This window comes from Bubalus kerabau, chromosome 15 (assembly GCF_029407905.1).
Source record: "Bubalus kerabau isolate K-KA32 ecotype Philippines breed swamp buffalo chromosome 15, PCC_UOA_SB_1v2, whole genome shotgun sequence".
Lineage (NCBI taxonomy): Eukaryota > Metazoa > Chordata > Mammalia > Artiodactyla > Bovidae > Bubalus > Bubalus kerabau.
In genome coordinates this window covers 56,116,370-56,129,491 of record NC_073638.1, presented here as the reverse complement: position 1 = coordinate 56,129,491, position 13,122 = coordinate 56,116,370, and the positions used below count along the sequence as shown (strand labels likewise).

The 13,122-nt window shown below is 41.8% G+C and overlaps 1 protein-coding gene across 5 annotated transcripts in view; it reads right to left on the bottom strand.

The window, feature by feature from the left end:
- Nucleotides 1–8,169: 8,169 nt before the first annotated feature.
- The window catches only part of UVRAG (UV radiation resistance associated), a 324,682-nt gene continuing 319,729 nt past the window's right edge, over nucleotides 8,170–13,122 (bottom strand). For 4 of the 5 annotated variants that reach the window (XM_055549116.1, XM_055549117.1, XM_055549115.1 and 1 more), the window contains one exon: nucleotides 8,170–11,732. In XM_055549116.1, coding sequence (XP_055405091.1) covers nucleotides 11,030–11,732 — 703 coding nt within the window. In that variant the 3' untranslated portion in view covers nucleotides 8,170–11,029. Of the gene's footprint in view, nucleotides 11,733–12,007; nucleotides 12,025–13,122 lie in introns of those variants that run through there. The other variant, XM_055549124.1, reaches the window with a different exon arrangement.

Sequence of the window (13,122 nt, the reverse complement as noted above, 5' to 3'; positions counted from 1 at the left end):
TTTATAGTAGTCACATGTTAAGTAAAAGAAACAAAATTAATGATACTTTACTTAATTTAATATATCCAAAATATCACTCCAACACGGAACCAATAAAAAATTCCTAATATAAATTTACATTATATTTTTGTAATGTCTCTGAAATTCAGTGTGTTTCTTACTCTTAGCACATCTCAATTTGAATGAGCCACTTTTCAACTAAATAGCCATAAATGGCCAGTGTCTGCTGTATTTGACACCACAGATAGAGGTTCGATCATACTTAGGGTCGGACTTTTGCCAAGAATTCTTCACGGGTGTTGTGTCCTTTCATTAGGCAGCATAAAATGTCTAGTTTTCTCTTTTTGTGATACTTATCTTAGATACATTAGATTCATTAGAATTGCAAAGTATTGATGGTCTAATTATCCCTCTTGAATCTTATTTTACTTGGAATATTTCTGATAAGAGAAACTTCATCAGTGATTTGATTAACTAGTAAGTCAGTATTTGATTTTTTCCCCTTTATTTAGCAGTTCCTAGAGGGTTAGAGCTGTGTGTAGGGCAGGTCACTGGGCTTGCAGTATGGAAAATGGGTTGCAGGGCAAGAAGGTGACTGGAGGGAGTCAGGGAGGAGGTGATTACCATCCAGGTGGCAACCCCAGCCATGGCCACCCCCCGGGCAGCCAGCCAGTTATTGTTGTTCAGTCGCTAAGTCGTGTCCTACTCTTTGCCACCCCATGGACTGCAGCACGTCAGCCTTCCCTGTCATTATCTCGCAGAGTTTGCTCAAATTCATGTCCATTGAGTCTGTGATGCTATCTAACCTTCTCATCCTGTGCCACCTGCTTCTTCTGTAGCCCTCAATCTTTTCCAACATCAGGGTCTTTTCCAATAAGTCAGCCCTTCGCTTCAGGTGGCCAAAGTGTTAGAGCGTCAGCATCAGTCCTTCCAGTGAATATTTAGGGTTGATTTCCTTGCCGTCCAAGGAACTCTCAAGAGTTTTCTCCAGCACCACAATTCGAAAGCATCAACTTTTTGATGCTCAGTCTTATTATGGTCCAACTCTTATATCTGTACATGACTACTGGAAAAGGCATAGCTTTGACTACAGTACCTTCTTACCCCTAAACCTCAGGAACCTCCTTCAAAAGGCCAATAAGCACCTGCCATTCCCCAGCACTTGCAGGGCACCCTTTCTGCCCCTGCTTGTGCCCGGGGCAGGAAAATCAAGGCAACTGGCAGACTTTTGAGAGCAAAGGGTCTGGCTTTGAGACCAGCAAGCTTGGAGACAGCTTGTCTATAATCTTTCACTCAGTTTGCATGAGCAAAAGTTCATAGACCACCTGTGTATAAAGTAGCCTGGGGTGCCCTCACAACACAGTAACATCCCAAGAGCAAGACACAGTGATGCCAGGTTCTTTGAGGAATAAAGTATTCCCTCCAAGTGAATTAAAAAAACTTTTTTTGCAAATAAATTTTTGAGGAAAAGTTTGTCCCTTAAAGTATCAATTTATATTCACAATTGTGAATAATTTACTCCCTTAAAATATTTTATGTGTTTTTCCATCAAACTTAAGTGAATTTATCCTTTTTCTGATGACTGAGGGCTATCCGCAGAAACAGTACAAGCCATTCAAGCTGAATTTTTTAAGCTGTTTTGTTCATTTTTGAGGTGTATTTTAAATCCATTGTGTCGAGGATCTTGAGTAGAAGCAGTGGTATGACATGATTGAGACCCAAGCTCTTCACAACAGGCAGAGAGTGACAGCTGAGGGTCCTCTCCTTTCCTGCCATGCTCCGGACCCAAAGGCAATTGGGTTTTGAAGGGTGAATGCTAGTTTGCTTCTGTGACAAAAGGAGTCCAGGCCCATCGGAAAACCTGAGTAAGGGGCTGACTTCACTTTCAGAGGAGTGCATGGGCTAAGAAGTCAAGTGCCTTGCCTAGGTCACACAGCCAGTGAGTGGTGGGGCTGGGATCTAAGTTCCTGACCGGCTGTTCTGTGGGGCTGAGGGCGTCTCACTCAAGATGCCCAGACTGCTTCCTTCCGGCATATTTGTATCTGCTTCTAATGGCCTGGTTATCCATTATTTCTTTGGATCATTATTTCAACCTTGATTCCTTTCTAATTTGGTGCTGGTACTTTGTTCTTGTTCAGTCACTAAGCTGTGTCTGACTTTGTGACCCCATGGACTGCAGCACAGTCCTCCCTGTCCTTCACCATCTCCCAGAGTTTGCTCAAACTCATGTGCTTTGAGTCGGTGATGCCATCCAACCATCTCATCCTCTGTCGCCCCTTTTCCTCCTGCCCTCAATCTTTCCCAGCATCAGGGTCTTTTCCAATGAGTCAGCTGTTTCCATCAGGTGGCCAAAGTATTGGACCTTCAGCTTCAGCATCAGTCCTTTCAGTGAGTATTTAGGGTTGATTTCCTTTAGGATTGACTGGTTTGATCTCCTTGCTGTGCAAGGGAAATCTCAAGAGTCTTCTCCAGCACTACAATTCAAAAGCATCAATTCTTTGGCACTCAGCCTTCTTTATGGTCCAACTCTCACATCCGTATGTGACTCCTGGAAAGACCATAGCTTTGACTATACAGATCTTTGTCAGCAAAATGATGTCTTTGCTTTTTAATATGCTGTCTAGGTCTGTCATAGTTTTCCTTCCAAAGAGCAAGCATTTTCTAAAATCATGACTTTGGTCACCATCTGTAGTGATTTTGGCGCCCAAGAAAAGAAAACCTGTCACTGCTTCCACTTTTTCCCCTTCTATTTGCCGTGAAGTGATGGGACCAGATGTCATGATCTTAGTTTTTTGAATCTTGAGTTTTAAGCCAGCTTTTTCACTCTCCTCTTTCACCCTCATCAAGAGGCTCTTTAGTTCCTCTTCACTTTCTGCCTTTAGAGTGGTATCATCTGCATATCTAAGGCTGTTGGTATTTCTCCCGGCAGTCTTGATTCCAGCTTATAACTCATCCTGCCTGGCACTTCTCATGATATACTCTGCATATAAGGCAAACAGGGTGACAATATATAGCCTTGATGAATTCCTTTCCCAATTTTGAACCAGTCCATTGTTCCATGTAAGGTTCTAACTCTTACTTCTTGACCCGAATACAGGTTTCTCAGGAGACAGGTAAGATGGTCTGGTATTCCCATCTCTTTAAGAATTTTCCACAGTTTGTTGTGATCCACATAGCCAAAGCTTTAGTATAGTCAATAAAACAGAAGTAGATATTTTTCTGGAATTCCCTTGCTTTCTCTTTGATCCAATGAATGTTGGCAATTTGATTGATTTCTGGTTCCTCTGCCTTTTCTAAACCCAGATTGTACATCTGGAAGTTCTTAATTCAAGTACTGCTAATGCCTAGCTTGAAGGATTTGAGCATAACCTTACTAGCATGGGAAGAGAGCACAATTGTCTGATAGTTTGAATATTCTTTAGCACTGCCCTTCTTGGGAATTGGGATGAAAACTGACCTTTTCCAGTCCTGTGGCCACTGCTGGGTTTTCCAAATTTGCTGACATATTGAGTGAAGCACTTTAACAGCATCATCTTTTAGGATTTTAAATAGCTTGGCTGGTATTCTATCACCTCCACTAGCTTTATCAGTAGTTATGCTTCCTAAGGCCCACCTGACTTCATACTCCAAGATGTCTCGCTCTAGGTGAGTGACCACACACCTTTGTGGTTATCCTGGTCATTAAGACATTTTTTGTACAATTGTTCTTTATATTCTTGCCACTTCTTCTTAATCTCTTCTGCCTCTGTTAGATCCTTTCTTTTATCATGTCCATCCTTGCATGAAATGTTTCTTTGATATATCCACTTTTCTCAGAGAGAGCTCTAGTCTTTCCCATTCTATTGTTTTTTTTTTTTTTTTTTCTATTTCTTTGCATTGTTCATTGAAGAAGGCCTTCTTATCTCCCCTTGCTATTCTCTGGAACTCTGCATTCAGTTGGGTATATCTTTCCTTTTCTCACTTGCTTTTTGCTACTCTTCTTTCCTCAGTTATTTGTAAAGCTTCCTCAGATAACCACTTTGCCTTCTTGCATTTCCTTTTTTTTCTAAATATTTAACTGTTTTTTATTTTGCTGCCCCGGGTCTTGGTTACAGCCTGCAGGATCTTTAGTTGTGGCGTATGGGATCTAGTTCCCTGACTAGGAAATGAACCTGGACCCCCTGCATTGGGAGCATGGAGTCCCAACCACTAGACCACCAAGGAAGTCCCATTTTTCTTTGGGATGGTTTTGGTCATTGCTTCCTGTACAGTGTTATGAACCTCTGCCCATAGTTCTTCAGGCACTGTTTACCAGATCTAATCCCTTGAATTTGTTCATCGCCTCCATTGTATAATCATAAGGGGTTTGATTTAGGTCATCCCCGAAAATGGCCTGGTGGTCTTCCCCACTTTATTTAGTTTAAGCATGAGTTTTGCAATAAGGAGCTGATGATCTGAGACGTAGTCAGCTCCAGGTCTTGTTTTTGCTGACTGTATAGAACTTTTCTATCTTTGGGTGCAAAGAATATAGTCAATCTGATTTTGCTTTTGACCATCTGGTGATGTCCATTTATAGAGTGATCTCGCGTTGTTGGAAAAGGGTGTTTGCTATGACCAGTGTTTCTCTTACCAAAATTCTGTTAGCCTTTGCCCTGCTTCATTTTGTACTTCAAGATCAAACTTGCCTGTTACTCCAGGTACCTCTTGACTTCCTGCTTTGGTATTCTAATCTCCTGTAATGAAAAGGATATTTTTTTTGGTGTTAGTTCTAGAAGGTCTTGTAGGTCTTCATAGAACTGGTCAACTTCAGTTTCTTCGGTATCAGTGGTTGGGGCATAGACTTGGATTACTTGTGATGTTGAATGGTTTGCTTGGAAACGAACCGAGATCATTCTATTGTTTTTGAGACTGAACTCAAGTACTGCATTTTTGTTGTCTATGAGGGCTACTCCATTTCTTCTATGGGATTCTTGCCCATGGTAGTAGATATAATGGCCATTATAAATTCACCCATTCCCGTCCATTTTAGTTCACTGAGTCCTAAGATGTTTACTCTTGCCATTTCCTGCTTGACTACGTCCAATTTACCTTGATTCATGGACCTAACATCCCAGGTTCCTGTGCGATATTGTTCTTTACAGCATCAGATATTACTTGCACCACCAGACACCTCCACAACTGGGCGTTGTTTCTACTTGGGCCCAGCCACTTCATTCTTTCTGGAGCTATTAATAATTGCCCTCCGCTTTTCCCCAGTGGCATATTGGACCCCTCCCAACCTGGGGGGCTCATCTTTTAGTGTCCTATCTTTTTGCCTTTTTATACTTTGATGGGGTTCTCACAGTTCGAATACTGGAGTGGTTTGCTTGTACTTTAATGGGGACTAAAGGGAAAGAAGTTCATTAGACTTGTGTTCTGTACAAAACCAAAAGGGTAAGAGCCTGCCACGCTCCCCCTTGTAGTTCTGGGCTTGGCTGACTAAAGCTATTACTATTTCTTCAACTGACTGTCTTCTTTATCTAGATTCATGACCACTCTTTTTTCTGGATTGCTGACATTGCCAGTTTCTAAAGTGTGGGATTATTTTATAGACATTTTTTTTTATTCATTTAAAATCCACAAGGCTGAGCTGTCTACCTACAAAACTATAATTAGATATGCTAAGAGGGGGGAAAAAAAAGAAAGCCTCTATCTGCTTTGAGTGAAATTAAGAGCTCTGGGCACTGGTTCAGGGTTCAGTGAAGCAGCCAGAAGCTGTTAGACAGAATATGTATGGATAAGGTGGCTTAAATAAACTCATCTGCCAGGTGTTAAAAAACCATGAAAATTAAGCTAATTAGGTTTATAGACCGTATCTCAACATTGTGTCCATGCCACCCACCGAAACACTCTGGAACTCTTAACATTTGTTTAGAGCTTAGTTCTTCAAAAGAGCAGTTTCAGCCCGGATACATTCTCAATGTGTACAGAATGGAGAGCTCCATTTCAAAGCCTGACGTATATGTTGCAAGAAATCCTTGTTGAATGACTAATTCCTCCCTATGTGCCTGGTACTTTGTAAAGATCAAGTGTTTCATAAAAATACTGATCACTTACACTCTATCTAGTACCAGGTTGTGGGGTAGGGAGAGGTGTGGGTATCATTCCTACTTAAAAAAATTTTTTTTATTGGAGTATAGTTGATTTACAATGTTGTATGAGTTTCAGGTGCACAGCAAAGCGAATCAGTTATTTCTACATCCATTCTTTATTTTCCTAGATGGGCCTTTACAGAGTTATTGAGTAGAGTTCCCTGTACTATACTATAGGTCCTTATTAGTTATATATGGGCTTCCCTGATGGCTCAGTGGGCAGAAAATCTGCCTGCAATGCAGAAGACAGGAGACATGGGTTCGATCCCTTGGTCAGGAAGATCCCCTGGAGAAGGAAGTGGTAACCTACTCCAGTACTCTTGCCTGGTAAATCCCATGGACAGAGGAGCCTGGCGGGCTACAGTCCATGGGGTCACGAAGTACTGTGTATATGTCAATCCCAATCTCCCAATTCATCCCTCCCCACTCCTATACACCCTGGCAGCTGTGTTTTCTCCATCTGTGACTCTGACACAGATAAGCTCATTTGGGTCATTTTTTAAGATTCTACATATAAGTTATATTATATGATACTTGTCTTTTTCTAACTTACTTCACTTAGTATGATAATCTCTAGGTCCATTCATGTTGCTGCAAATGCCCTTTTTCATGACTAATATTCATATACACACATCTTGTCGATAGACATTTAGGTTGCGTCCGTGTGTCTTGGCTATTGTATATAGAGCTGCTATGAACATCTGGGTGCATGACTCTTTTCAAATTATGGTTTTCTCAGATAAATGTGCAGAAGTGGGACTGGTGGATCATTATTATAACTCTGTTTTTAGTTTTTTAAGGAACCTCCATACTGTTCTCCATAGTGGCTGTACCAATTTACCTCCCCACCAACAGGGTCTCTTTCTCCACCCCCTCTCTAGCATTTATTATTTGCAGACTTATTGATGATGGCCATTCTGACTGGTGTGAGGTATCGTCCCCATGTGACAGATTAAGAGCCAGATTCAGAGGAATGGCGGGGCTCAAGTGCTAGAACAGGAAATGGTGATAACAAGTCTCAGGTATCCTTTCTGTCACTAGGCGGTAGTCTCCCACAGGACAAAAAAGAACCAACACTGATGGTGTAGGTCCTATACAAACGCAATGGCAAGGGCAGAGTTCTCAATTCCTTACAGATCAAGACCTGAGAAGCCCTTAGTTCAGTGACTTGACCAGGGTCATAACGTCAAAGTGGCTAAGTTGGGGCATTCAGAATCTAGCTTTTAAAGAACAGACGCTGGCTGCCCTTTGTACCACATAATAAAAATCCATTTCATTATTCAGTCCTTACCCCAAAACCATTAGGAACACAAGGATGAACTTCTTTTTCAGACACAGAGGTTTTTTTTTTTTTTTCCAAAACAAAACGGTACAGAAGATTAAGAAGAGTATCACTCAAGTCCAGCTTCAACTTGGCTGCTAGTTATAATTCACATCTAAACAAGTTACTCTTCTGTTGCAGGCTGGAAAGGTTACTGGTCAGTTGTCCATAGCATGCATCCAAATCTCTTCACCTTTTATCCTAAGTCCTTCCTCCATGGGCCTGCAATTCAATTTCTCCTCTTACCTTTCCTCACATCCATTCAGGGCCCAAGCACAGCAAACTCCTTGCAGTTTTGCAAATATGCATGCGGCCCTGCCCTGCCTCTGGGCCTTTGCCCATGCTGTTCCCTCCATCTGTAATGTGAAGTCTCATATATCTTTCATCTGTATTAACTTCATGACCCTTTCTTAATCCTTGAGTCATAATAACTTCCTCTGAATTCTGTGGCACGGCTAGACATCTCTCCATCACAGAACTTATCACACTGAATTGTACTTAATTGTTAATATACCTATGCCACCCTTCCTTGCCATACTCCCAACTGGAGACTGTGGCAGGGGTCAAGGTTGATTAATTTTCATATAAACTTGTTTAGTCCAGTCCCTTTCAAAGTGGAAGGGGGGCTAGCTCAGTAAATGTGGAATGGCTGGCAGACTGTTTAAGAATGAGGTTTTCATAGTTAACTCCGCTTCAGTATGAAATTCAAAACAATGAAGAAGACAGGACTCAAACATCACAGGGAAATAACATACACTTTTACTCTCAAAATAAATACTAATCAATTTTATTTTATAAATACAGATGCTGACTTTTCTTCCAATTACCAACAGATCAGTTTCACATGCCATTTATTATTGGTGGTGGTTTAAAAAATTATTTAAATAACCAGTTAGGTCAGGATAAATGGGCACCATTAGAACTGCTAAAAAAATATAGTTGGATACAATCTTCCAAAACTAATATTCTGGGGGGAAAAAATCTCTGGAATTTTTGAAGTGGGTAAGGGGAAGTAGAGAGAGAAAACACAAGCAAATATTCATCTGATAACATTTGCTGGCTGTTAAGAGTGTTTCGGCTACATGAAAACTGAAAGGGCCCTTAGCAGTTCAGAAATGGACAGGACAGTTTTCATTTCAACTTATATTCTCAAAGCAATTTTGTTTTTTTAGTGGCTTACAAGAATAATTACAAAGATTAGTAGGAGATAATAACTTCATCCCATATTTTGGCCTTGGCCACTTTAAACAGAGGCAAAATGAAGTCTGCAGCCTTGGGAAATGTCAGAGATTTATTCCTGGAGAATGTAATGCTGTAGGATTTACATATATCCAAGTATGGCAAAAACTGCAGACATCAAACAAACTCAATGAAAATCCAAAATCTAAACAAACCCAAACCTACAAGTGGTGTTTTGAGGCATAACATCATTGGACACAGTGTGGATCAGGAAAATGTGCAGGGAACTATCCATCAGTTCTGGGCTACCTAATCACATTCAATGGTGGGATTCCATGCTGTGGGGGCAAAAAGCTGTGAACCCCAGAATCAGGGAGTCCATAAATGGGAGACTGAGAGACTGACTGACAAAATCCCAGAGCTCCAGGCTCTACGTGGTTTTGTGGAACCTGAGATCAACACAGTAAAACATGGGTGCTTCTATATGTGGTCTGGCTGCAGGGCCTAAATCGAATGTACCTTGTCTTTGAGTTTGGCATGGAGTTTAAAGGTCTCTCCCATATCTGAGGAACCCCAAATCACACGTGATTCACCTTCCATTGTTCACTACTAACACAGTCCTTCAAAGCCTTTCTTTTGGGCTTGGGAGGTAGATGTTGTTTCACTGGAGGACCCACAGCCCAGTCGGATGTGCATCTAAGACCATGTCTAGCTCCACCCTTACTCTAAAATGAAAGACAGTACACTGTCAAGGAAGCCTTGACTCTACAGACGGCTTCTGCTCCAGGTTTGGCGTAGTTCCACCTAGTTATGAGAAATAAGATGGATTTCTCCAGATCCAGTTAAAGCTTTTAATTGCTTGCAGGTTGGGTCTGTCTGTCATGCAATGATTCTGTGAGTTCTTTACATGAAAAAAATAACAACATGAACTATTCCATTTAACAATGTAGCTATATATTAAAATTGAGCCCAGGAATGCTTGGACGAAGTATGACAATGATTATGAACCTATGAGTTAAGTTGTTATGCAGGACGAATGAGCTATTACAGAGCACACCTGTGATGGTGTGTTGCTATATACAATATGTAAACGCAAATGAAGTCAACAACATTAGCTTAGATACAGCCACAGGTTTTGCTCAGGCTAGTCCTGTCATGATGTAACATATGGAGATGTAGGTTCAAGAGGAATTTCAAAGCTGGGGAAAAAAATCAGGTTGAGTGAAGTAAACTCAATTTTTATTCTTCTATGTAGTACATGGATATAAGCATAAAATCTCCTTAAAGAGCTTGCAACCCTGAGGTGATGTCCTTGGGTAAATAAAGTATACAGCAACAGCAAATAAAATCTGAGCTCCAGGAATGAAAATGGACTTCAAAAACATAATTTAGTATTTATGCAATTGCACACATACCAATAGTATTCTATGCCTCATCTAGTCTCTGAATCCAGCTACATCAACTGCCTCACAGTTTGCACACTGGACAGCCTGACTCCCTAAGTATATTTCATCATACACACTGCCTCCTTTCCAACTGAAATTTAATAAATTAACATGGGATTTACATATAGGGATTTCTACACGGTGAGTGCATTGCCAGAAAGCACACCCTGTTTTTGACAACAGCATCTGCCCACATAAAAACTTTGGCCCCCAGAGGGAACTTGATGCTGTCTGACTATAGTAACCTTGAGGGGGGAGGGTCCTCTGGGATCCTCCAGAGGTGAGGTTTTTCATATAATCTGAGGGCTGCTTCAAGGGTATGGCTGGCTGAAAGAGGTGGGAGGTCATGGCAACTGCATTAAAGAACCAGCGAATGTGACGTCCTCTGTGGTCAGGATGCACAAGGCATCTACTGCACCAGTGGCCTGACAGCTGGTTGACTGGAGCCTGGGAGCAGAGGCCGATGGGCCTTTGTATAGGAGACCATTGTGCTGCTTACACATCAACCTAATGGATGGCCAAAGATCCTTCAGTCAGTGGTGGAGACCTTTCACTGAATATTCAATTTTCCCAAAAGTTTCATAAACTATGGTGAGGGCAAATGCTATGAGAATCTAAAGGCGAGTTCATTATATTATTTATATATTATCATCTTCCCTCTGAGGATAACATATAAGTGTAAATAAAAAAGCAGACAAATGCCTACAAGGTGACTCAAGCTAGAGAGTGACTTTTGCCTTATAACAATTGTCAGGCCTGAAAAGCAAAATCTTGCAAGCAAAATCTAACTTTGTCTGGCCCATTGATACACAATGATCCTGAGTCCCTCCTTGATTCACAAAGTCTATTTTTCTGAGGAATATCCTCCATTAATATTCATTTTGTGTCATAATTACTACAAAAGGTAACCAGTGCAGCTTTATCCTCATTTCAAGCAGTGACTCCATCCTGGTCCTACCATCTGTCTGCTCACTTCACTTATCAGAACTCCTGCGTGGCCTGCGGAAACTGGATACGTTTTCGTTCAGTGCATAGATCCTTCGGGAGAACTCTTCAAATTCTCCCAGAACTTGTTCATCACACTCCACTGCCACAGCACTGTCCACGGGGATGCAGTTAAATGCTTCCAGCTGATCGCCTGAGGTGAAGCCTGTGGCTTCCATTCCGATGATCTCTTCTGCCTGTTCCACGGTGCAGCAGAGCTCGGCTTCCGAGACTGGGTGGAAGCTCCCGGGGAGCTGGGCGCCAGACGAGCTGGCCTGCTCACCAGGCAGGAGGGTGCCATTGATTGTGGTCGGAGGCCCCGAGAGGGCTTGTCCCTGCTCCTGGCTAGTGTTCACACTCATGTGGCTTCCATTTAAGCTGTCGCCCAGATCTACCCCTTTTTTCTTGTTTTCTTTGGAGAGGTCCAAGGAGGTGTCCAAGGAGGAAGACAGAGATGCTGTCTTTCTGTCAGATTCTCCCGTGGAGGGCACAGGGGTCACAGGCTGGACTAGTGCAGAGTTGTAACTGGGGGGAGGGGTTTTATACTGGAGTCTCTCATTCTCTGAGCTGGCCCGTTTCCGGTATCCTTTGTCTGGTGAAGGGATCCCCCCAGAAAAGCCTACATCTGCACCCCCAAATATGGAGCTTTGTCTCTTTGGAACAGGGATTGCACTGGAGGTGTGATGTCTGTCACTAGAAGACAAAAACGAGAAGTTACTTTCAACTTCAGAACTTAGCTTAAACCTTCTGGATCAAGAGATAGGAAATAATATGTTCAAGTTTGAGAAAATACAAATTGATAATACTCAAATCTTAGTAGTAATTGTAGTGTCCAAATGCAAGATACAACAAAGTATTATGAGTTCAGCATTGGGAACTTCCTTTAAGAAGGATACAAGACATACTAAAATATATGCAGAGGGGAGTGCTCAGGGTAGAGGCCATGTCATATGGGGAGGAGTCAAGGCAACTGGAGGGATTGGATCTGGAAAGAAAAATATATGAGGATGTGATCAAATTCATATGTCTGTAGGGCTACCAATATTCTTCTTTCTAATATTCAAGTCTTATTTTACCTTCATAAAACAGATACTGTCATTTGGCAGAGAACTTCAAAGACTTGTCCATGATAACCTCAGCGAGGCAGGGGCAAGGCTGGACTAAAATCCATGACTCATAACTCAGTGGTCAATAGCTTTTGCAATACCCAAATGCTAATTGCCTTGTGTTAGACAGCTGGCAGAGAGAGGACCAAGGAGATGTGTGTGTGCGTTTCATGAAAAATTAACTTGGGAGATGACCTCTCCTGTATAATAGTAGTCGGACACATTTTGTAATACTTGGTCTTCATCTTCCTTCAAACTTAAGTTTTCTCAGGAAGATACATTTGGGCCAGCAATAATAATCATTGTTTGGCTGTACAAAGCATAGTTTCTGAAGTAATTTCATATCCATCATTTCAATTGGTCCTCACAAAAACCATGTCAAGAAAGCAGGGTATACATTATTACTCTAAATCTGAAATAATAAATAATAATTAGTTAATGGCAATAGAGTATCCAGACTCTGGAAATGATGGTCATTTTATATCTTGGACTGGTGAAGCCACCCTGGGAGTACTGATCACAGTTCCAGACATCATGCTTGGCTGAAGCTATCAGCTTCAATACAGCTGTATGAACAAACCGGGTCCAGAGACAGAGGGAGGTATGAACACAAGGTCCATGTGACATGTGTTCTTCAGATGAGGAAACACACAGAGAAATGGCTCACAAAAAAGGCAGCTACCAGGCAGGAGCAGAGGTTAGACTTGAAACTGCACTCATCCGACAAGTAGCTACTTCATGTGCCAGGCCAGGCCTTGGGGAGAGGAAACAGAGCAGGCCCTGCCTCTGAGGAGCTTCCAATCTTAGGGAAGAAAGACACCCGCATACATACACCACACATACTCTATTATATTTTCAAATTACAGACATGAAAAGTGCCCTGCAAGAGAAGAAAGGATCTAGGGTTCCTTCTACCTGTATCCATGGCCACAAACCTGTAAGCCAGCTCCCTGCTCCCTCTCCGCTCAGATTTTTTC